This window comes from Narcine bancroftii, chromosome 2 (assembly GCF_036971445.1).
Source record: "Narcine bancroftii isolate sNarBan1 chromosome 2, sNarBan1.hap1, whole genome shotgun sequence".
NCBI lineage: Eukaryota > Metazoa > Chordata > Chondrichthyes > Torpediniformes > Narcinidae > Narcine > Narcine bancroftii.
Genome location: NC_091470.1, coordinates 330416999 through 330442791, shown reverse-complemented (window position 1 = coordinate 330442791; position 25793 = coordinate 330416999). Strand labels below are relative to the sequence as shown.

Below are 25793 nucleotides of genomic sequence, written 5' to 3'. Positions count from 1 at the left end.
ATAATATAGTATATGAAAATAAAATAATCTCCAAGTTGTTAAAGCCGGTGAAGGTATTTAGTGTATTGAACTCTGGACTGATTTGTAGTGGATGCCTGCTAGGTATACCCAGTGATGCACTATCAATTAATCATATTAAACTAGAAGTAGTGATTAATAATAGACTTTTATCATCATAACATCAGCATGTTGTTGGCCCAATTCGAAGAAAGGTACTGAGGGAGGGATTTGGGTGTAACAGCCTTTATGGGGATTCTGAGGGAAGGAGTCACAGGTACAGGGGCAGGCCAGCCCATAACAGTATATTCATACAGAAAGTGCTAATAGCTTTACAGTGGTTCCACCTCATTCATCCCTTCTTTTAAAACTGAGTCCGGTGGCGTGGTGGATCAATGTCCATTATAGGTTCAGCCTGTCTGGTGGTCTCGTCTGTTGTTGTGACAGTCGCACTGCTGGTTGTGGCTCAGCTGCTGGCTCCTGGATGATGTTTTGCATGACAGGGTCGGGTCTCCAGTGGCTGTGGTGGGGGGAGGTTAATAGGACCGTGGGGTTGTTCGGTCTGTGGTTGAGATGGGGTAACAGGTGCAATTAGTGGGGCTGGTTTATATTGCTGGTGGATTAAGGGGGGTTACTGATTGGTCAATCAAGGGGTCCCCTGCATTTGCCATGTCCCTGATGGAAACCATGTCTTGCCGCCCATCTTGGTACTTCACGCAAGTGTACTTGTAGTTTGTGTGGAGGAGGTGGACCTTCTTGACCAGAGGATCAGTCTTATGGCTCCTGGTATACCTCCAGAGCAGAACAAGCCAGGACAGTAGTGTATTTCCCGACGCCAACCCTGGGGAAGGAAAACAGCTTTTCATGAAGAGTAGCATTAGTAGTGGTAAAGAGGAGGGATGTGGTAACGTGGAGCTCCTTGGGGAGGAACTCTTGCCGCTGGGAAATGGGGAAGCCTTTTGACCTGAGGGCTAGGAGGATTGCCTTCCAAACAGTGACATTCTCCCTTTCCACCTAACTGTTCCCTCGGGGTTTATAGCTCTTGGTCTTGCTTGTGGCTATGCTCTTGGGCAGTAGGTACAGGCACAACTCACTTATAAACGAGGATCCCTGGTCGTTATAGATATAGCAGGGTATCTGAATAGAGTGAACAGGTTGTATAGTGACTTTATGACTGTGCGCAGAGGCTGCTGTGGAGGGCTTGGAGGTGGTCTAACTGCGCCTTGAGACTATGGGGTAGTGGGAGGTCCAACTGTGGGTACATATGGTCAGGGTCTGGCCATTCTCCACGCAACCGAGGACACCCAGATGCGAAGTGCTGAATACGCATTTCTTCTGGTTATGTGCGAGGTTGAGAGTTTTGGCCATCTGGAGAAATTTTTGTAGGTTAGCCTTATGGACCTGGTGGTCATGGCCTCAAATGGTCACGTTGTCCAGATAAAGAAACATGGCCTTAGCCCGTAGTAGTCCACTATCCAGTCCATCTCCCTCTGGAAGATGCAGACCCCATTTTAAATCTCTCCTCTTACCATGAAGCTAGTTCTGAAGTCCAGCAATCCTGGTTCAAAATTTGTTTTTTTCCAACAGTTATCAGGCTCTTGAACCTTCCTGCACTACGCTGACCATAAACTATTCTGTAATCATCACAAGATCCGTCTGCTCTGTTAAAACATCACTGTCTGCAATAATTACAACCATGAATATTCACTTGCCTTTTATGTTGTAGTTGTTTGTGAGTTGCACAGACACCAAATTTAATTGTTCAGCAATTTGGTACAAACATTAAATTTAATAAATGACTGCCATCCAGCTTCAATTTTGTCTCTCATCCCGATGATGTCATAAGCACTGATGTCCAACTCATCTGTGTTCTGGCTCCCCTCTTGCGAGAGTCTGAACCTCTGAATGACGGTTCGAGAACCGAGAGGCACATCTGCCACATAAACCCCGCCAGAACCGAAATATTGGAGTTGGTTAGGTTGTTGAGGTGAGGGTGGGTTTGGTCATGATGATGGGCACCCTCTGGGGTTGTGCTACCTGCACTGGTTGGTCAATGTCCAAGAATGCTGGCTTGAGACGGACCACGGAGACAGTCTCATGTCAATGATAAAAACCATGGCATCATTTTGTAGTACTCTGAAGGGCCCCTCGTATAGCTTTTGCAGAGGTGTATGGTGGGGATCTTAGTGAAGGAAAATGTACTGGCAGTCCTGGAGGTTGGTTGGGACATATGTGGTTGAGAGACCATGTTGGGACTGGGGAAAGCGTGACCACCTTCTCACGGAGGCCCATCAGCTTGGTTGTGGGTGGTTCTTGATGTCCACGAGAACCGTAAGTGGGGCACTCTGCTTGGCTGAGGAAGTTGCCAAGTCCTCCTTTAGGACAGTGCGTATGCCTAGATAACCCCATGGCAATTTGTCCATCCAGTCTGAGCCTGTGAGTCATGCCATGTGCCGGTGAAAAGGTTCCACTATGCTGTTTGCTTGTGGGTGATAGGCTGTTGTGTGGTGCAGCTTAGCGCCAAGCAGTCGGGCCATTGCTGACCACAGCCCAGAGGTGAATCTCTGTGCACCTCTGTCGGAGGAGATGTCCGCCAGTAAGCCACAAAGGGCTATCCAGTGGGCAATGAGATCACATGCACAGGTCAAAGTGGAGGTGTCTGAGAGTGGGTCAGCCTCTGGCTGTCCCATGAATCTGTTCACGATGGTGAAAAGATGGATGACACCTCTGGATGGGGGGCAATGGTTCCCATGATGTTGCTGTAAATGTAGTCGAAATGTCAGTGTCAGGGCGAAGTTCTGAAGCGATATCTTGTTGTGTTGCTGGATCTTGGAGTTTTGACAAGGAATGCATGCTCTGGCCCAGTTGCTGACCTGTTTGCGCAACGCATGCCACATGAACTTGGCTGCAATAAGTTTCTTTGTTGCTCAAATGGAAGGGTGAGCTAGGTTGTGAGCCATGTCGAAGATACGGCATCACCAGGCAGCAAGGATGATGGGTTTTGGCTGTCCCGTAGACACATCTCAGAGGAGTGTGGTGTCAGTGGGTCCAAAGCTCACATCTTCTAACTTTAGGTTTGAAATAGCAGTGTGTTAGGGAAGCATCTCCCCATTCTCTCAATGGGCAGCCACCACAGCCATGTCGTCAACACTTGGGGGCCAAAGTGTGGATGTCTTTGATGACCGTGCAGGATAACACATCTGTGTCCTGTTTACTCTTGCCTGCGATGTGCTAGATGGAAGTTGTGTATTCTGAGATGTAGGTCAGGTGGTGCTGGTGTCGGGCTGACTATGGATCAGACACTTTGGCAAAGGAAAACGCGAGTGGTTTGTGATCCGTGAAGTCCCTGCCTTCAAGAAAGTAGCAGAAATGCCAGATGGCAAAGTAGAGAGCGAGGAGCTCCCGGTCAAAAGTGCTGCATTTCTGTTCGGGGAATCTCGGGTAACGATGGAAAAAGGTGAAAAAGGTACCATTGATCGGTTGCTCCAGCACTCTGCCCATGGCTGTGCCAGATGCGTCAACCATGAGAGTGGTTGGTGCATTGGCCCGTGAATGTACCAGCATTGTTGTCTTTGCCAAAGCTTCTTTGGCATTGTCAAAAGTAGTCATGGCCACGTCATCCAAAATGAGCTCTTTCGGCTTGTTGGCTCGGGCATTGAAAAGTGGTTGCATTATCCTGACTGCTGTTGGCACAAAACAGTGATAGAAGTTGATCATACCGATAAACTCGTGGAATCACTTCACAGTGGAGGGTTTGGGAAACTTGCAAATGGCCTTGACCTTGGATGGGATCTGGACTGCTCTGTGTTGGCGAGAATGGCTGCCGTCGAGATAGATAAACACGAAGTCTAGGCTATGGCCTACCATGTCCGTAAGTCTTTGGAAAGCTTGGGCAGTGTTCTTGAGACCAAAAGGCATGCGCTGGAACTCAGAGCCCGAATGGAGTGATGAGAGCCATCTTGGGGATATCGTCTGGGTCAACTGGAATCTGATGGTAGCCATGTACCAAGTCAATTTTTTGCAAATACCTTGGCACCATCAAGGTTTGCCGTGAAATCCTGGATGTGAGAGATAGGTACCGGTCAGCTGTGGTGATGTCATTAAGGTGGCAGTAGTCCCCTCAGGGTCTCCAGCCCCCTGACGATTTGGGGACCATGTGAAGCAGGGATGCCCACGGGCTGTCTGAACAGCACACTATGCCCATTCCTCCATCCTGCAGAACTTGTCTTTGGCCAGTTGGAGCATGTTGGGGGGCAGCCTGCGTCCGCGTGCGTGACGTGGCATTCGGTGGTGGGGATATAGTGCTGCACCCCATACTTGGGGCTGGCAGTTGTGAACTGGGGAATTATGATGTCTGGGGAAATCGGCTAGGATCCTGGCATACACGTGTCAGAATGCTCGAGAGGGGCAACACAATAATCTCCACTCCCATGTCAATGATAAAACACAGTCCCGAATGACTATCCCTGATGTAGAAGAGGTCATCTTCATGGCCAGCTGCTGTTGCTACTTCTGACGGCCGGCTGAGGTGGTTCCTGGATGCGTGCAAGGTGATTGGCATCGGCGGGCTGTGGAGCCTCATCTTTGGTGGTAGTACACCACTTGTCCACACTGGTGCTGTATGAGGTTGAAGTTGCTGTCACCCTTTTGTGGAGGCTGGGGGTGTCCGTATCACCTGGCGAGACACAGCCACCACCCGTATGATGGTTGATTTCTCCCTGCTGTTTGACTCATCATAGTACATCCGCATGGGCTGCCAGTGAGTCGGTGAAATTGTCATCCAAGAGGAGCAGGCGGATGTCCTTAGGCATCTGTTTGACAAGGAGGCAGGACCTGTGTCCATCCATCAGGGTGAGCATTTAGTTCATGAGCATGGATGGTTTGCGGTCACCTAGGCCATCCATGTGCAGCAGTTTTGTCACCCTGTTGCGTTGGGAGAGACTGAATGTATGCTTGAGGAGCATTTTGATTCCCTCGTACTTGTTGTCGGCTGGTGGTTCGTGAAGGTAATTGCTGATGTGCTTGGTGGTTTCCTGATCCAGCGCACTGTCATATAGTAGTATTTTGTGGAATCGGCAGTTATCTGGCTTGTGTGGAATTGGGCTTTGACTTGTTCAAACCATACTTCCATTTGTGATGTCAAGAAGGTGGATAGTTTGAGTGAAACTGCATTCTGCAGATTTGAATTGTCTCCTTCCATCATTTTGCAATCCAAAAGAGGCTATTTTGGATTGCCGGGGTCACCACTGTAGTCATTTGTGAGTTGTATAAACACTAAAATTAATTGTCTAGCAATTCAGTAAATTAAATTTAATAAATTGACAGTTCAGTTCAGATGTCGTTGTCAGCCAAAATAACTACTGCCCAGCCTCGCTTTTGTCTCTCATCTCGATGATGTCATAAGCACTGATGTCCAGCTCCCTCTAGCGGGAGCCTGAACCTCCGAACGTCGGTTCAAGAACTAAGTAGTGTGATCCGCCACAATGTCCTTTTGTATTTATAATCTATTTTTCTGTCACATTGGCACATTATGGTAATTTAATGGCTGCAGCAAGTACTTGTATATATGACAAACTCTCATCATCTCATATCGATCCTGGGAAAAGACTGTAAACATTATCTTTACCTTGTCCCTCATAATTTTATAAAAGGTTACCCTCAGCCTTCTACACTCCAGAGAATAAAGACCAAGCTGATCCAACTTGAGCACTGAAGTCCTAGAAATATACTGGTGAATCTGTTCTGAACCCTTTACAATTAAATTACATCCTTCCTATAGGATGGTGACCAGAACTTGCCCACAGTACTCCATGCGTGGTCTTACCAATGGCTTAGGCATCTGTTTCATAATAGCCCAACAATTGAACTTTGTACCCTGACAAATAAAAGCAAGCATGCCAAATACTGCCTTCACCACCCTGTCCACCCAAGTCACCAGTTTGTGGGATCAATGCACCTGTACTCCTAGGTATTTATTTTCTACAGCACTCTTAAGGCCTCTAACATTTACTATGAATGTCCTGCCCTGCTTTGATTTACCAAAGTGCAACACCTTACATTTGTCTGTATTAAATTCCATTTGCCATTTCTTGGCACACTTTCCAATTGGTCTAGATCCTATTGGAAACTTAAATATCCTTCCTCACAAACCACTATACGACCAATTGTAGTGTTATCTGTAAATTTTCATCCAAATCATTAATAGATTCAACAAACAGTACTGAGTACTTTATTTACAGAAAACTCAAGTATTTTGTAACTCATTACAGTCATCCTTAAAAAAAAACTTGAGAATGTAAATAACAATATTGTATAAAAGCTATTCCTTCATATTCCATTTGAGTGAAATGTAAGTCCACAAAGGTTAATGGCAGAAATAGTTTAAAGGAAAATTAAGTTTTTAAAGTATGGGCAGTATTGATTATTTTTGTTCTCACAGGGATTTGGATAAAATTGATGAGATGATGCAAAATATTACAGAACAGCAGGAAGTAGCACAAGAAATCTCAGATGCAATATCCTGTCCAGCTGCATTTGGTTCAGAATTTGATGAGGTACGTTTAAATAAACATCATTACATATAAAACAACAGTTGTATTTCACTTGTGGGGGAAAAAAATGAAAAGAACTTCTAAAATCTATAAAAATGAACTATCGCATGCTTTGTTAATAGTTCTTAATTTTCTTGAGCTGGTTGATTTGTTCATCGAAGTGATCTATATTGATGTATATTAACTACTTTTTATTTTAATTAAAATGATCTTTCCATGACTAAAAAAATCCTTTAATTTTTGGGCTACTCACTTGCTTTTCATGAAGCCTGTGTGCTGTGCATTACAACTAATATTGGTGATAGAATGCTAGTGATATTCCTGACCACTAGAGGGAGTTAGATACAAGAAATGGCTGCACCATGAGTTAATAAAATATTGTTAATACTGTATAAAAGAACCCAAGTTTATTACTTAAAAGAAATATCACACTGGATACGTGGGCTTTGTCACTTATATCCTGTTCATTTAGTACTTCTTGGTCCCCTGGGTAAAAGCTGTCGAGTTGCAACTCAGTTGGGTGTATGAATTTCTCTACTGCCTTGGTGTTTTGGAAATAACATTTTGAATCCAGGAAATGGAAAATATTTTCTCATCAAGCTTTCTCCTGTCCTTTATTGCCATTTTTCATTCTTTTTGCCCTATGTTCATACTGGAAAGCTTGATAGGAAGAGTTGGGGTTGTACCTTCATAGCATTGCTATGATAAAATGTTCTAAAATTTGAGTCGGTTCTCTCCAACCGATGTTTGTGAAAACCAACTCACTGAATACATTGTAGACTGAGGTTGACAGATTTTTGGACATTAGGGATATCAGTAGATCCGAAGGAAAGGCATTTATGTCGAGTTGTGATTTGGGGGAAAAACACACAAGCACAGAGAATAATGTATGTTTGTATTGATGTATAGCTTAATCTTGCTCTTGTTTTCTGACTTTAAATGGAGTTCATTGACACCAGTACTAAAGGCTTCAATGTAATCCAGTGTTTTTAAGATCTGACACCTACAACAAGCCAGCAAAAACTCTCACTACTGCTTTGGAATGGATTTTTGCCCATACCTTCCCTTAGTAGTCGCTATGATTAGTTCGTTCTCATTTGAATATTTCTGCTGATGAATTCAAAATTCATTTTCTTATTGCTGAATATAAAGCGACTCTTGGTTTTACATTCCCTTGTTAGTGCAGACAGAATGTAACACAATGTATTCCATTAGAAATCTTGCTCTTTGAACATTCAGTAGATAATTGACCTTAAAAGAAATATTCTAAGTTGTGCAAATAGCTCTTGATGAATTGGGTGAGTTTGTGCTGAAAGATATAGAATAAGTAGTTTCAGGTTAAATTCCCAATTTTTAGCTGCCCACAATCAAAATGCCATTGGGGATGTGGTAATTGTCCTTGAATTGAATGGAGACAAAATGCCATCTTAAATCTTGCTCACTTTGCAGCAATCTGCCTATGATATTGGCTGTCACACAATTTGCAAGAAAGCTGCTGAAATCTAGTCAATTTAGACAGATGATATTTGGGATTTGTTAAAAAATTTGTCCGTTAATATTATGCCAGTTGCATTATGTGTAACTGTTATGTGATGGTTAGCCATTAATTACTGGACCCCTAATAATGTTCTAATTAGAAACTATAGTATCTTTTGTTCGAGGCTGACCCTCTTTTTGGTTCCTTGATGAACAAGAATTGGAGGAAGATAATAAATTTCTCAATACCTGCATTGTGAAGTAAAGCTTTATCCTTTTGACTTGTCTGCTGATGTCTGCAAGAGTTCCTAGGAAGGTAACTATAGAACATCAGTTAACAAGCAGTACATTTTTAAGGGATTGATATTGGCAAGGTATTTGATTAGACTTAATGCAAGGAAGGATATTAATTGCTTTATATAATTAGTCCATTATATACAACTCGCTTAATCAATGAAATACATTTATTTATTTTAATCAAAATATAATTTTATAAATGAATGGTAATGATGGTACAAATTATTTACTTCCAATGCTTATTTCAAATGTGTGTTCTACTTTCCAACTTGTTAATACTTTATTGTTATGGGGTATATTTCAAATGTTTGTGCATTCATGTTTTCAGGATGAATTACTGGCAGAATTAGAAGAGTTGGAACAGGAAGAATTAAGTAAGAAAACAACTAAAGCACTACCAAAAGTTCCAACCACCAACCTCCCGTCCAGACAAGGTGAGCAAATTAAAGCTGAATTGTGATTAATAAAGCAATATTTAACACTGTGTACTTCAGCATTAGTGAAAATCCATTTAGTTAAAATCTTTTTAAAAAAAAGTCTCCCATCCTCGAATCTTTAATGTTTAATGAGAAACACGTTTATTCCCATTCAGAATCAGTTTTAAGAATTATATTATTTACATTTGTTTTTCCAGAATACTATAAACTTTCAAGTTTATTAATACTTTAATATATCCTTTGAGGATCAGTACTGACATTCCTCATGGTTATGAAGAAAGCTTATCTATCCTTCCTAATCACTGCAGTCTTTTAATGTCCCTTAACAACTGTTCAGCTAAATGGCACCATGGTTACCTTGTTCTACTCTATCTATCCAATTTATTTCCAAAGACACATATTTTATGGCTTCTTTCTTCCAAGGATGTGTACTTCCAATGTCTCAGTAACATAATTTCCTTTGACAACATTGTCCAAAAAAACCCCATCAGTTTTCACCTGTATATTGGTATCATCCAACCCTGCCCTATCTCTTGACACTTCCTTTGGCTGTGCAGTAAATTATTCAATTGCTTGTCTGTCATCCAAATCTGGATGAACAGAAATTTCTTCCAAATAAACATCAGTAAGACTTGTTTTTTATTTGACTTCAAGATTATCATATATCTCCATACCATCAGTATGATCTCCATTTCTGTCTCCGTAGGATCACATCTCTGCCCCAGCTTCAACTTGACTATTGTTAAATCCCTTGTCTACAGCTTTATTGCCTTTTGGATTTTTTTGAATATTTTATTGATAAATTTTCAAACTCTAACAGTTTCCAGTAATAAATTGCAAATTACAGTTCTCAATTAAATACAAAATTCTCTGTTGAGTCCGAGCCATTTTTCCCCTTCCCTCCCCCCATTCAACAGACCACAGTTATGCACAACATTCAAGACACTCACAACAAAGGTAGGGAACACATCAGGAATTTTTCACAGCCCCACAGCCGACACCCAGGCTGTTATATTTTTCTTGACTTTACTTGATTGGGATGGAATGGACCCCCCCTCCCCCACCCCAGTAGAAGGATAGATAGGGAAGGCAGGGTGGCGAGACACGCAGGTCCACACTATAACTGTGCTCCTATAAAATTTAGATATGGTTGGCAAATTTTTAGGAAGGTGTTATTTTTTTCCTTAAGTTGTAGGTAATTTTCTCCAGAGGAATACATCTTTGCATTTCTGTATTCCAGTGTGCAGTGCCCAAGTGGGAGTCAGATTTCCAGGTAACTGCTATGCGCTTCCTGACCACTACAAATGCGATCATTACAAATTAGAATTGGAATTTGGACAACTTCATCTTAAGCTTTATGTCCATCATAGGAACAGCTCTGGGTCCTGTGGGAATTCTTTACCTATGATTCTTTTTCTTGGGCTTGGCCTAGTTCCACCCAAAAGGATTTCACCTTGGTACATGTCCAAGTTGTGTGCACAAAGATTCCTTTCACAGTGCGACATCTGAAGCATTGGTCCAAAATTTCTGGTTTTTGCAGGTCAAATGTAGCTGGTAGAGAAAATTAATAATTGCGGTCATGATGTTCCGATACAGGTCTGACCAGCACCACTCATCAATCATTGTTCCTAAGTCTGACTCCCATCTTTGCCTTGATTTGCGAAGGCCTGGTTTAGGGCCTTCTACTTGGAATAAGAAATACTTTGCCGAATTGAACTTCCATGTGTTCCCCTTTTGAATTGAGAAAGTTCAGGGATGAAAATAATTTCTCTCAAGAAAGATCTCATCTGAAGGTAGCAGAGAAATGTCTTATTTGACAAGTCATATTTATTTTTGAGTTGCTTAAATTACATTAGTTGCCCCCACCTGCAATTGTCCTCAATACACCTGACCCTCCTTTCTGCACCAGGTGTCCAGGATCTTGTTGTCCACCATAAATATGACTAATCTATTTGGAGTCATCTGCGTCTTTGGGGACAGCCCTACTTTAGACCCTACGTGTTGATTAATTTTGTTTCATGTAGAAATAGTGTTTTAATATAGGGCTGTTCTTTTTGCCAGATAGTAATTTAGTATCTCACTTATAAATAAAGTCTCCTGCTACTTTTTCACCCACCTGTGTGCAGACTAGGATGGTACACCTCCCCCTCCTCAAATAATGAGGCGATATACCTCGTTTGGGCTGCCCAATAATACTTCTTAAAGTCTGGTAATCTTAAATCGCCCAGACTTAAGTCCCAGGTTAATTTTTCCACAGAGACTCTGGCTCCCTTGCCATTCCACAGAAACCTAACATATGAATGTAAATTCTGAAAGAATTCCCAGGACAACAACATGGACAAAGTCTGGAAAAGGTACTGAAGTCTCTGCAACACATTCATTTTAACACAGTTGACTTGCCACCAGTGTGATAGGCAGGATCATCCAAATATTTAAGTCCTCCTCATTTCTCCTGAGCAAGGGAGTAGCGTTTAGCTTATATAAATTATTTAGGTTATTGTCTACTCTAACTCCTAGATATTTGATCCCTTTTGTGATTACTTCAAATGACTATTCTCTTGATATTGACTGTAATTTCCCATTAATAAGTGGCATGATTTCTCTCTTATCCCAATTGACCTTACCCTGAGACCTCTCCAAAATCTTGCAAAGTTGAGTGCAGCCTGGCCAGTGAGTTTACTGGGTCTGTCAGCACATCAGCAAATAAATTGATTTTGCGTTCCTCCTGGCCTACCCTAAATCCCTTGATGTCTGGATCCTGCCAAATGGCCTTGACCAATGGCTCTATAGCTATTAAGAATAGAGGTGGAGATAATGGACACCCTTGTTGACTAGATCTTGACAGTGGGAAGGTTGAAGAAATTTTCCCATTGGTTACAACTTTAGCCTTAGATGCGTGGTACAACCCCCTTATCCAATTTATAAAATTTGGCCCTAGCCTCAATTTTCCATCACCTTGAATAAGAACTCCCACTCCAATCTGTCAAATGCCTTCTCTGCATCCAGGGCTACAGCTACGCTTGTTTCATCCCTTGACTGTGCCAGATGTATTATACTCAGCAATCTGCTTATATTGTCTGCCGCCTGCCTTTTTTTGCACAAAGCTCACTTGATCCTTATTCAATAATTTCATCAAATGTTTCACCAATCTATTTGCAAGGGCTTTGGCAAGTATATTATAATCCATATTCAATAATAAGATTGGTCTAAGAGGTGGTTTCAGATGATTTTTGCTTTTTTTGGGAATCATCATAATAATTACTGTTGAAAAGGTTTCTGGAAGGGTATGGGTCTCAATCACCATAAAAAGAGGTATCAATAAATCCTTAAATTTCTTGTAGAACTCGAGTGGGAATCCATTCTCCCCCCCCCCCCCCCCCCCACCACCCAGAGATTTGTTAGCCTATAGTAAACTTAATGCCTTACCTATTTCTTCCTCTGTGAAGAGGAAATCTAACCCTTCCAGGTCTAAATTTGGTAGTAACAATTTTCACAGGGACTTATTGATTTTATCTACCCCCCATCCCTCTCAATTCTGTTTTATATAGATTTTCATAAAATTGCCTAAAAGTCTCATTTATTTCTTTTGACTTGTATGAGATCCTGTCATTCCTGGTTTGCATTGCATTGATTGTCCTTGAGCCCTGTTTTGGCCTCAACTGCCAAAAGAGGTCTTTACGGGCTCTGTCCTCCAAATCATAATATTTTTGTTTTGACATCACTACAGCCTTTTTGACTGCTTTAGTATATTATTATATCCAATTATTTGAGTTTTATGATACACCTTGAGAGTGTCCCAAAGGAGAAATTTATCTGGAATTGTGATACAGTTGTTCTCACAGAATATGCCCAACTGTGCTTTAACAAAGCTGTGTTCTAACAAAGCTATAAGACTCTGGCTTCTTAAGGCACCATCTCTTGCTTATCTGGCATTTCTATGATTAACATCAAAGGTGAATGTCCGACAGAAGCCTTGCTATGTACTCAGTCTCCATGATCCTACCCTCTATGTTGGCTGAGCCAGAAATAAATCTATCCTAGAGTAGGAATTGTGTTGCCTCAAGTAGAAGGAGTAATCCCTCTCCCTTGGGTGTTTCACTATAAAATTCAGCTACTTTATAAAATCAGTGGTTGCCTTTGTCTTTGCTTTTTATTTTTGATGACTTGTCCAGGACAGGATCCAGACAAAGTTCATACAAGGTACCTTCTTGAAACTGGAAGAGGGAAGAGAAAATATTGTGGCTGGGTTGGGGGGAACTTTAACATGAACTTTTTGTCATCAAGATTGGGGGCCTATGCATTCACTAGGGTCCAGGACTCTGAATATATCTGACAGTGCACCATTACAAATCTCCCTGCTCTGTCTGTGACCATGCTTTCCATTCTCACTAAAATACTTTTTCCTATCAAGATTGCCATACTCTTTGTCCTAGAACCAAATGAGGAGGCTACTACATGGCCCACCCATCCCCTTTTTAACTTTTAATGTTCCTGCTCTGTTAAATGTGTTTTCTGGAGAAGGCCGGATCTGCCCATTTTCTTTGTGTGTAAAGACTGTTTATGTTAAAACTTGTATATTTGATAGTATTGGCCATTATCCCAGACACTCTGCCCAAGTCTTGTGCTTCCCCGATACCCTGACTGCTCCATGTCCAACATCCACCTAATCCTGTGCCTTCATCCAAGCTCTAATCCACCGAGTCTGCGACAAAGGAAAAAAAAATAAGAGACAAAAAGGACAAAGAACAGCATAAAATACAAAAACAAACTATCAAATTCATATATATCCCCATCTATATTTCTTCCCTCACCCTCACACCCACCCCCCCCCCCCAAACCCTTCTCTGGTAACTTCACCCTCTTCATCGTCACCATCCCCCTCCTCATCACAGGCTGTGCATTTTGCACCTATCTCCCACACCTCTCCACCCCCACCCCTTGAGCCCTCTTGAACCATTTTCATTTTTACAAATTCTCCCACATATATATTTATGAAATAAAGAGTTAAACCTGCAAATTATTACTATCTTGTAGCTATTATTTACAGTACCTTCTTACATACAACAAAGCATTGACAGTATCCATTTGGCACTTATTCCTTACAACTGGCAGCTGTTTTACAAACCGTTGGGCGTCTTTGACCTCCAACAGGAACTTTCTCACTCTCTCCTCCCCCCCCCCCACCCCCCAAGAAAAGCATTACAATTTTTAGAGTTGTCAGGTATCTGAGGACACATTTGAGGCCCTTTTCTGTTTAGCCAATCTTTTCATTGGCTCAAATTCCTTTCTTTGTTTTCGCAGGGCAGCACTTGTATCTGGGTAGAATAGCACCTTATTCCCCTCCAGCTCCATCGGCCCCTTCCCCCCTCGCTTTCATTCCGACAGCTGCCTCACCTAAAATTTTCTCTTGGTCCTTGACCGGGGCCTGTACAGAGCCGTTGTCATACCCACGCTCCTGTTCGGCTCTGAATCATGGGTCCTCTACCGGCATCACCTACGGCTCCTAGAACGCTTCCATCAGCGCTGTCTCTGCTCCATCCTCAACATTCATTGGAATGACTTCATCATCAACATCGATGTACTCAAGCTGGCAGAGTCCGCAAGCATCAAATCCATGCTGCTGAAGACCCAACTGCGCTGGGTAGGTCACGTCTCCAGAATGGAGGACCATCGCCTTCCCAAGATCGTATTATATGGCGAGCTCTCCACTGGCCACCGAGACAGAGGTGCACCAAAGAAGAGGTACAAGGACTGCCTAAAGAAATCTCTTGGTGCCTGCCACATTGACCACCGCCAGTGGGCTGATATCACCTCCAACCGTGCAACTTGACGCCTCACAGTTCGGCGGGCAGCAACCTCCTTTGAAGAAGACTGCAGAGCCCACCTCACTGACAAAAGACAAAGGAGGAAAAACCCAACACCCAACCCCAACCAACCAATTTTCCCTTGCAACCACTGCAACCTTGCCTGCCTGTCCCGCATCGGACTTGTAATCCTCTGGCAGCCAGCATTGAAAGAATACCACGGGATCCCTCCCTTCCGTGACCTCCTTCAACTCCACAATTTTTATTGTGTTCCTCTGGCTATGATTCTCCAGAGTATCAATTCTCTGCCAGAGGCATTCCCTTTCTTCCTCTCCCAATGTGGTAACTTCTCTCTCCAATTTACTTTTTTCTGTCTCCATTATCCCCAGTTCTTTTCTCCACTTCAGTCACCCTTCCTGTCAGTCCAATTAGGGCATTTTTCCATTTTAATAGAAAGATCCCTTTTTGCTTAAATCTCTGGCCAGTCTCTCCTCCAACCTTCCCATGGCCTTTAGTATTTTGTGTAATGAGGGTTCCGTGCCCTCTCCCCCTCTTGCTGATGCTATCTTGCCTCCCTCATGCCTCCCAACTTTTCCCCGCTCTCTCCTCCTGCCACTGCCTCTAACCTCCTCGTCACTTCCCTCCTCACTGGATTTACTGCTGGAGCCGCATGTTATCATGGGGCTGAGGTCTCCCCTGTCCTCCCGCAAGTTGCTCCTGCCATCTGTCGCATTCTACTTTTGGGCGCTCTTTTCTCACTCCATGGTGGGGGGGGGGGTGGGAGAGCGCGACACACCCTCCCTGAGGATTGGACCTCTCCATGGGCCCTTGCCTCCCAACGACCGGTCAGTCTCACCTCTTGCTGCCATCCCGGATGAGCCCTGAACACATTCTATGGGTCGTGCCTCCTTTGTTGGGACCCTCCAGACTTTGGACCTGGAATTGGTATTGCCATCTTGGGCTCTACAAGGCAGGCTAGATCGGGTGCTTGTAGTTGCTCCTACTTTACTGGCTGTTTTTACTTGACTGGCATTTTTCCTCCCCATTTTTGTCAGGTAGGAACTGTAGCATCGTACCTACATAGTGTGGCTTACCTATGCAGCGAGCGAACCAGCCCCAGCAGTTGTGGATAGGAAAGCAACCAATAGCATCTAGCAGGGTTTTAGGTGCAGGGTGAGCCTCACACAGGAAGCCCAGGTCACTTCCGCCTTGCTGGACATGGGTGTTTGAATCACGGGTTTTTTGTTTTGAGTAAAGGAATTTGTACTGAGACCCTGCTGGACTCAGCTCATTTCTTCACGCTGCTCACTCGACACAGCCAACCTCCATTGCTGGTTGTGGCACACTGACATATTGGTGACCCCGATGGTTCAAAAATGTTTGAACCTCCCCCAAAAAAATGAGAGACACTAATGTAGTTTCCCTGAAGCTACCAGTATTCTGGACAACTCAGCCACTGGTATGGTTTCAATTGGTCAGAGGCCCAATTCTGGATCGGGCACATTCTTGCAGATGAAACCAAGTATTACTATGTGATGGCTTTGCTCGACCAAGAAACAGGGGGCTGAATAGTCTATTTTCTACAGCAGCCTCCAGAAAACAGCAGGTATGAAGTACTCAAGGTCCTATTGTTGGAGATATTCGGCCTATCATGCCGCAAACGGGTCGCGCGTCTGTTCCATGTGGATGGCCTAGGTGACTGGGCGCCATCAACGTTGATCAGTGATATGCTGGCGCTAGCAGACGGCCATAGACCATGTCTGCTTTTTGAACAAATCTTTCTAGAGCAGATGTCTGAAGATATCTGCCTCCTCCTATCAAATGAGGACTTCATGGATCCATGAAGGGTAGCTGCATATGCAGATGTTCTTTAGTGTGCAAAGCAACATGGTGCAGCCAGTGCTGAAAATAGTACTGCATCTGGTCCAAGGACACAAGTTCAATGCATCCCAGTGACAAGACCGGCAGCGCCAATGACTAGTGATGGCGACAATTCTGGTCGGTGTTTCTACAACTGAAGGTGGGGATCAGGGGTCTGCAGATGCTGATTACCATGCTCGTTACCGGGAAATGAATGGGCCAGCTGTCACTAATGGCTATGGCAGCTGGATACTGGGATAGCCTCCTTTATGTCTGGAACAGAAACTCTGGGCATATGTTCCTAAATCCACGGGAGGATGGAGACTGTGTGGGGACTACAGGAGGTTGAATGATGCAACCACCTCCAATACCTGGTCCTGCATATACAAGATTTCATGGTGAACTTACAAGGAGCATGGATATTCTCTAAAATTGATCTGGTCAGAGGATATCATCAGGTTCCAGTTAACCCAGCAGACATCCCAAAGACAGCCATGATCACCCTATTCAGCCTCTGAGTTTCTTTGAATGCCTTTTGGTCTTGAAAAAAATGCAGCACAAACCTTCCAGCACCTCATGGGTGTGGTTTGGATTTTTTAATTCATCTATTTAGATGATATCCTGATAGCCAGCCGCTCCCACCAGGAACACCTGGCACACTTGCGGGTTCTTTGCTGCCTTCACGATGATTTTGGACTCTCAATTAACCCGGAAAAGTGTCAATTTTGGTTGTCAACTATTGATTTTCTAGGACATCGTATTAACTGCTACAGTACCATACAACTATTGTTTAGGGTGGAAGCCATCTGATAATTCGCTAGCCCTGACACAGTTAAAGGACTATAGGAATTTGTTGGTATGGTTAATTTATATTCCACCTGTGGCCTGGATCATATGACCTTTTTTTTTCCCTTGATGTCCACAAAATCCAGAGGTTGAGTAGTCAGATGAGACGATGAAGGCTTTCACTGAAACCAAAAATGTTCTGGCCAAAACTACGCTCCTCATCTACCTATGAATAGATGTCCCTACAGCCCTCACAGTGGATGCCTCTGAAGCATCAGTAGGCGGCATTCTGGAGCAGTTGGTTAACGGCCAATGGAAGCCACTAGCCTTTTTCAGCCAGCACCTGTAACCCCTGGAGATGAAATACAGTGCGTTTGACAGGGAGTTGCTAGCGCTGTACCTGGAAATCTGGCATTTTTCATATTTTCAATGTTAGGGAGTTTACGATATTCATGGATCACAAACCTTCACTTTTGTGTTTGCTAAAGTGTCGGACCTATAGTCTGCTTGCCAGCAATGTCACCTGTCATATGTTTCTGAATTCTCCACTACAATCAAACTCATCTCGGGGGAAAAGCAATGTGGTCGCTGACACACTTTCACGGACTTCAACCCAGTCAGAGTGTGCCTTGTCGCCAGGAGTGGACTTTACCATGTTAGTAAAGGCACAACGACAGGACAAGGAGATACCTATGTACTACACTGTGGTCACTGGACTCCATTTAGAAGATGTGCTCATTGGACTAAGGGGGATTAAAGTTCTGTGTGATGTCGTTCCCGTTGCCTGGAGACACCAAGTTTTTGATGCTTTGCATGGGTTATCTCACCCTTCAATCCGGGCAACTGTTAAAATAATTTTCATTCACTTTGTGTGGCATGAACTGCAGAAACAGGGTAGGCACTGGGTCAGAACATATGCACACTGCCAAACTTCCAAGATAGAAAGGCAAGTAAAGGCACCACTACAGCCTTTTCAACTAACACATAGGAGGTTCATGTAGATGTTATTGGCCCACTACCATTGTCCAGAGGATCAAGGTACCTGTTTACGATGGTGGCCTGAGGCGGTTCCCATAGCAGACATGACAGCGGAGATGTGTTCCAGAACACTCAATGCAACCTGGGTTGCACGATTTGGCCTCCCTGTGCACATTACTTCAGAGTTCAGTTCGCGTCAACCATATGGTCTGCGAATTCAGCTCCACAGGATGACGTCGTACTGCTGTACCACCCACAGTCCCAATGGCCTAGTGGAACAGTTCCACAGGCATCTAAAATTAGCCCCGATGGCTTGCCTCTGAGGACCAGACTAGGTGGATAAACTCCCATGGGTCCTTCTGGGCATCCACATGACACCCAAAGAGGATTTGGCTGCATCTTTGGCTGGACTGGTCTATAGCACTGTGGTTACTATACTGGGAGAATTCCGTCCAGCATCACACAAGCAAGATGACACACCAACAGAGATCCTCGCAAAACTCAGGGAGAGGCTAAGGAATTTAGCCCTGATACCCACATCAGACCATGGAAGAGTACCCATTGTATGTACCTGACTACCTGCAACGGGGTGATTTCATGTTTGTCCACAGAGGACCGCACAGAACACCCCTGCAATGGCCATATGAATGACCTTATAAAATAATTCAGGACAATGGGATGACCTGTGTCTTGGACATTGGGGGGCGGGGAAGAAACTTTCACAGTGAACCGCCTCAAGCTGGCACATCTTGATATTGAACAGCTGGTTATCAAACGAGGTGGACCTTGTGAAAAGGACAATCCAGCGACCACTGCCACCACTGATGCTGGTTCTGGAGATGGGGTCATGTAACTTGCACCTATATAGCGTGGCTCACCTATGCAGCGAGTAAACTGGCCCCAGCAGTCATGGACAGGAAAGCAACCAACGGCATCTAGCAAGGTTTTAGATGTGGGGCAAGCCTCACATGGGAAATCTACATCACTTGCACCTGCCGGACGTGGGGTGTTAAAGGGAAAAGTTATTTGGTTTTGAGTAAAGAAGTTCGACCTGAGACATTACTGGACTCAGCTCGTTTCTTTTATACTTCTTGCTCAACGCATCCAACCTCCAATGCTTGTTGTGGCACACCACTATAGAACCTTTTATTTATCTATTCTTGCTATTTTTAGTGTTTGTACTTTCTTTTTTTGGCTTTCTCAGTCCAGGAGCTCGGGGGTGGGGGGAGTCGATGTCCTACTGCTCCTTCCTCATAATGTGACCTCACCTTTTGGATTTTTCTACTCTAATGTACTTTCAACCAGACTCCCTTCTTTTACTCTTAAATATGATGTCACCCAAAATTCCTCTCCATGGCTCAACTTGCACCATTCTATTAATCCACCATCCTGAGGTTGTCGATATACATGGGTTCCCAGATAAGGAATACTTTCCTATTTCTGTGATCAATTGCAAAATCCCCCACTCCACTGCCAAGTTATCTGCAATTTTTAATTTAATCACTGCCCTTGCAAATAGAGCTGTCACCACTCAGGATCCAAAGCTTTGGCAGTCTTTCCTTAAAGCATTCCATCTCCTTGTTGAACATTTTAGCTATCTTTAAATATCCTTTTGTCTTGGTGACAAATTTTGTTTGATTACATTGCAGTATTGTGCAAGTTCTGTTGTTAAGTTAAAGATTCAGTAGGCTTTTACTCTTTTTGAAGACACCACTAAAGTAAGAGAATCTGTAACAAGAGTTGATGTTTGGTGATAGATGTGGGGTGGGGAATAGAGAATTAAAAACTGATAAATTATTTTTGGATTAGATAGTGAGTGAACTGAATAACAATCCATCCTAAGGGCTGGGGACTTGTGTGGAATGCAACATTATTAAATCATACTTGCTATATTTTACAACCATGTAAAATATATTGTTACGATCCTATTAAATGCATTATGAGGTTAATGTCCCAGAATAGTATGGGATAGCCATTGAACTGAAATCTCTAGGAAATCATTAAGGGAAGGTAGCTATGAGTAATGATTTTATCAAGGTTTTGGGGATAATAACTTACTTTTTTGTTTCCAGTTAAAACTAAAAAGAAAACGCATGATGGAGATGCAAGAATAAAGCATTTGACTGCCTCAGTATAATAAAAATGGCCACATGAACCAGTTATGTCAAGCAACATGAAGATAATTTGGGGTTTTATTGATGTAATGGTAAATAAATATCAACATGTTATAGTTATGGGGCTGTCTGAGATATGGCAGGCTCTCATAATTTACTGTATCTGAGAATTCTGTGAATCTAATTTTTGTGTATTAGCTTACTCTACTTGAACCAGACAGTGATTAAGTTTGGAAAATACCCATTTGAATTCCATAATTTTGAGGTATACCGAAAATGAAAGAATTCCTGGCTATTATTACCTTGTTCTGTATTTAACTGTATCGAATATTTTGAGTAAACAGCTGAAAAGCCTAACGTTTATATATAAAAAAAGTTTTGGTTAATATAAGAACAGTTTTAAAAGATCACAAAATTTGATTGTCGATCGAAAAGAACCTGGCATTTTATTCTAATGTGCTGAATATTATAGTGTCACCACATCGACTACTTTGTTATTAAAAAAATAACATCTTGTCAGAAATAATGTTTCATAATTTACACTCACACTCATCAATTTGAAAGCCCAACATTTAAATATCTATTTCCTTTCCAGATATCCATTTCTTACTTGGGTGTCTGTTTTGAGTGTAGATACTGTACAAATACAACATGTTATTTCGTTATATTGTTTGATGTTACAAAACTTGATGACCATTTAAGATGAATCATCCAGTCAAGTAAAAAGTCCATCAAGAAATAGACATTATTTTTATTATGGAATTATATCTTGTTCTAAGTAGTTCCTGCTAAACACCGTCCATTTCAAATTGATAAATCTCAATTCGTGGGATGAGATTCTACAGCAATAGCCATTGTCGCTTCCGCTTAATTTGTAGTAGACAGGAAAAACTGTCTGCAGAATTTCAACCAAAAGTTATTTTAAATTTTTCCAAGTAATTTTGTGCAAAATCGAAGTTCCCTATACAGGTTAACCCCACCCCCGCTTTACCCCAAGAGGAAAAAAAATCAATGTAAATAGTGAACTCCATGTACCAAGTTATTAAATTGTACAGCATTGAAACAGGCCTTTTGACCCACAACATTAATGTCAACCATCATCTGTATTAATCCCACTTTCGTGCAATAGTTACCTATCATTCAATGCCCTGCCTTCATTCAAGTACCTATCCAGACACCTCTTAAATATTGTTACTGTTTCTGCTTCCACCACCTCCTCTGGCAGCTCATTCCAAACACTGACTACTCTTTGTGTGTGGGGAGGGGGTTTTCTACACAATACTCTTGTCAAAGTTGAATATTGTTGTATAAATAAAATAATTGCACAATGCTGATTGAAGTGACAGGCACTATATTACGGTATCACAGTAAAACCTGATCAGATCTTATGGGAGCTTACAAACTCATAAATGTCAGCAGGCTGTCTGGATAATGATCGGATTTTGAACACATTACCAATTTCTGCAGCAGGAAATAAGACTGGTTTATTGTATGGTACAGCAAAGGAACAGGACTTTTGACCCACCCCAACTGCACTGACCATGATACAAAAATAATTCTATCTACCTGCATGTGGATAATATCTTGTACAGGTATCAATCTAAATGTCTGTTCAACATTTATATCTGGTTCTACTTCCCTTGGCAGTGCATTCCCAGCATCTATCACAATGTAACTAAATTCACCTTTCATATCTCTTCTAACTTTTCATCTTAAACCCATGTCCACTAGTGCAGGTAACTGTCCTCCCCTTTATTGTTTGGGCTACAGGAATTCAGCCTTACAGAATTCCCAAATCACTACCCAAAAATTTAAGATATGGAATAAAATTTGCTCAAAAGTGTAGAAAGGTAAATAAAATCACTATTTTTCCCCATCTTGAATTACTTCATGCATGCAATAACACTTCCTCTCATAAAGCAAGGATTGCCTATATTTGATATGTTGACCCTGGGACAAAATGTATAATGCTTCTCAATTTTATCTAGTCATCTTCAGTTTCTGATGCTCTAGAGAAGTTTTAAATCAATCTCTTCCAATTAACACTCTGCAATCCAGGCAACATTCTGATGAACAACAACTGCCCTCTTTCCAAAGCCTCCATATCTTGTAACCAGAAATGAACAATACTCCAAATGTGGTCTAACCAGTTTTCTACAGATTCAAAATGACTTCACTTTGGACAAGTCTTATTCTTAATTTGCATTTTGTGCTGTTGATAAAAAGGATGCCCATGTAGGAGTCATGAACTATACTTACTGGGCAGGCCTTGTAAGACTGGAATTATTTATTTATCAGATCCAATGCAGAAAACTTTGCATTGAAGTTTTCTTTTTAAAAAAAACTTTAAAATAAAACCACTAACATGTTACAATATTTCAAATTTAATCCAAAGACATGTGGAATTTATGCAAAAAGAAAAAGACGATTAATCCCCCATTCCCTTACAAACTTGAAAAAAAGAAAGAGGGACAAGAAAACCACAACAGGAGTACTTCACTTCCTGATACCATAGAGAAAGAGGGAGAGAGAGAGACCTGTAAGGGATAAGGAATATTCAAGATTCATTGAAATTTTAATACCAACAGTTTGTAAATATGGGCTCCATATTTTCCAAAATGTATATCTATCTCTTAAATTATATAATTTTCTCAAATGGAATACAACTCAGAATTTCTGCATGCCATCTATTTATTCTTAAATCAATATCAGACTTCCAAGTTATAGCAATACATTTTCTAGCTATTGCCAAAGCAATTTAAACAAATTTTACTTGATACATATTCAGTTTTAATTTCTCCCAGTAATATCTCCCAGTAAAAACAACATTGGATCCTGTTGGAATTTTACTCCAGTTATTTGTTCTAATAATTTACTCATGTCAAGCCAAAAAGATTTAATTGTGGAACACTGCCAAGTTGAATGTAAAAAAAGCACCAACTTCTTGTCCTCATCTAAAACATAAATCTGAATGAGTATAGTTCATATTATGTAACCTTTGCTGTGTTAAATATAATTGATGAATAACATTATATTGAACTAATTTATACCTCACATTTATTTCATACTTTCTCGACATATCTGAATCCATCTACGTTCATCTGCTTAAATGTACCTCCCATTTATGAACTCCTTCCTTTCGAGCTTTCTTTTGTAATAATTTATACATCTCTGAAATAAATTTATTTACATCTCTAGTATATAGTAATAATTCTACTTTATGTCTCTGCTGGTAATACTAAATCTCTTATTTCATTTGGCAATAACAAAATGTTGTATTTTCCAATAGCTTTAACTTTTCTCTCATTCTACTAAAAGTAATACATTTTCTCAGCTTCAAAACAATCTTTAATTTTCTTTACCACAATTTTGCCAATTTAATTTTTTTTAATTTTCCATAGAAAATGCAATGTCTCTTTTGAAATAAAGGCGTTCTGCCAGACAGTAAAACCTCTTCCTCCAATTTTTTAAATCAACTTTATTCCAAAGTTCAATTAAACATTTCAGCATGGGTGTTTCTCTATTTGCTATTAACAATCTTGCATTCCATTTATAAATAAAATGTTGTGAATCTGTTTCTCCTATTTTCACTCATACTGGAATATTATTGAAATCATACATTACATTATTAAATGTCAACTGTGCTGCCACTTCATAAATTGGGGAGCTGTAAAACTCCTAAATCATATTTCCACATCAATTTCTCCAAAGAAACGCTAGACATTTTCCCTTTCCTTAAAAAGTTTCTAACACTAACATTTAATTCCTTAAAAAAAATTGTGGGAATTGAAATTGATTGAAATATTGTATTTGAGGAAAAACATTAATCTTAACACAATTTACTCTACCTATCAGAGTAACAGGTAACATATTCCATCCATCCAAATCCTCTTTAATTTTCTTTAAGATAATTCAAATAATTTTGCCACATCTGATTGCACACGAATACCTAAATATTTTATTCCAAGATCTGACCATCTAGATTCAATTACTTCCTTTCATTTCTCATTATCTCCATCATCTAGACATAATAACTTTTATCCCAATTAATTTTATATCCCAATATGTCTCCATATTCGTTTATTCTAATTTAAGTTGCAAAGAATTTAAATATCTGTTAAATAAAACATAATCTGCAATAAATATATTTTATATTCTTCTTGCTTCACTTTAATACCCACAATCTTTGAATCCTGTCTTATTAATTCAGCTAAAACAAATAAAGCTTGTGACAATGGGCAACCTTGTCTACTTGAGCTAGTTAATTCAAAAGATGTTGAAATCTGTCCATTAGTCACCACTTTTGCAATGTTTTTTGAACATTTTAACCCAATCTATAAATGTTGAACCTAATCTATATTTCTCTAGAATTTTAAAGAGGAAATCTCATTCTAATCTATCAAATGCCTTTTCAGCATCCAAAGTCACTGCCACACTCAGATCAGCCGCTTTTTTTTGAACCAAATGTATCAAGCCTCGCTACATTATCTGCAGATTTTCATCCCTTTTCAAATCCAGTTTGATCCATATGTATTAATTTTGGTAAATACTTTGCCAATCTATTTGCTAATATTTTATAATCAATGTTTAATAATGAAATTGATCTACAAGATACTAGTTTCATTGGGTCTGTCTTTTTTCAGAATTATTGTAATAATTGCAATTAAAAAGGATTCTGGCTGAGAATGTACCTTCATAGTGTAATTTAACACCTCCATAAATGGAGGTATTAAAAGATCTTTAAATTTCTTATAAAAGTCTACAGGAAATCCATCCTCTCCTGGTATTTATTTTGCAATCAACTCATTACATCACTAATTTTCTTGCTGTAAATACTACATTCAAATCTTTCTGTTCCCTATCATTCAAACTAGGTAAAGTAATTTGAGATAAAAACTTACCAATCTTATTTTCATCATGTACTGATTTCGAATTATTCAGAATAAAATTCCTTTAATACATCATTTATTTCTTGTGGTTTATATGTAATGATCCCTGAAGATTTTTTAACTGCATTAATCACTCAAGATGTTGTTCTGCTTTCAAATGCCATGCTAAAACTTTGAGCTTTCTCCTAATTCATGTTAGGTTTTTTTAAAATTAATTTTTTTGTTCTACATGTCTGAATAGTATTGTATTGAAGTTTCTTATTAATTGCTTTTTCTTTTCTTCATAAGGATTATTTTGTAAATCTTTTTCTAATATATCTATGTCCTGTTCTAATTTATTTTATATATTCCTTTTTAAATTTTAGCCAAGTAACTTATTAGTTGACCTCTTATATGATTTTAATGCATCCCAAGTAATACATTATCTACTGAATTAAAATTCACTTCTAAAGATAATTAAATTGGATTTCTTGTAAAATTACAAGAATCTACTCTTTTTAAACTTCCATCTATATGGCATATCTTTTTCCTCATGTCAATAAAAGTGGCAAGTGATCAGAAAGTATTCTTGCTTTATATTCAACTTTACTAATTCTTCCTTGTA

General features: G+C 40.7%; 1 protein-coding gene across 1 annotated transcript in view; it reads left to right on the top strand.

The window, feature by feature from the left end:
• LOC138755660 (charged multivesicular body protein 4b-like) overlaps window positions 1–20814 on the top strand; it is a 50097-nt gene extending 29283 nt beyond the window's left edge. Inside the window, exons 4-7 of the mRNA XM_069922050.1 lie at window positions 6437–6551; window positions 8650–8755; window positions 9999–10031; window positions 20259–20814. Of these exons, the coding sequence (XP_069778151.1) occupies window positions 6437–6551; window positions 8650–8755; window positions 9999–10031; window positions 20259–20323 (319 nt within the window). The 3' untranslated portion in view covers window positions 20324–20814. The remainder of the gene's footprint in view (window positions 1–6436; window positions 6552–8649; window positions 8756–9998; window positions 10032–20258) is intronic.
• Window positions 20815–25793: the final 4979 nt, after the last annotated feature.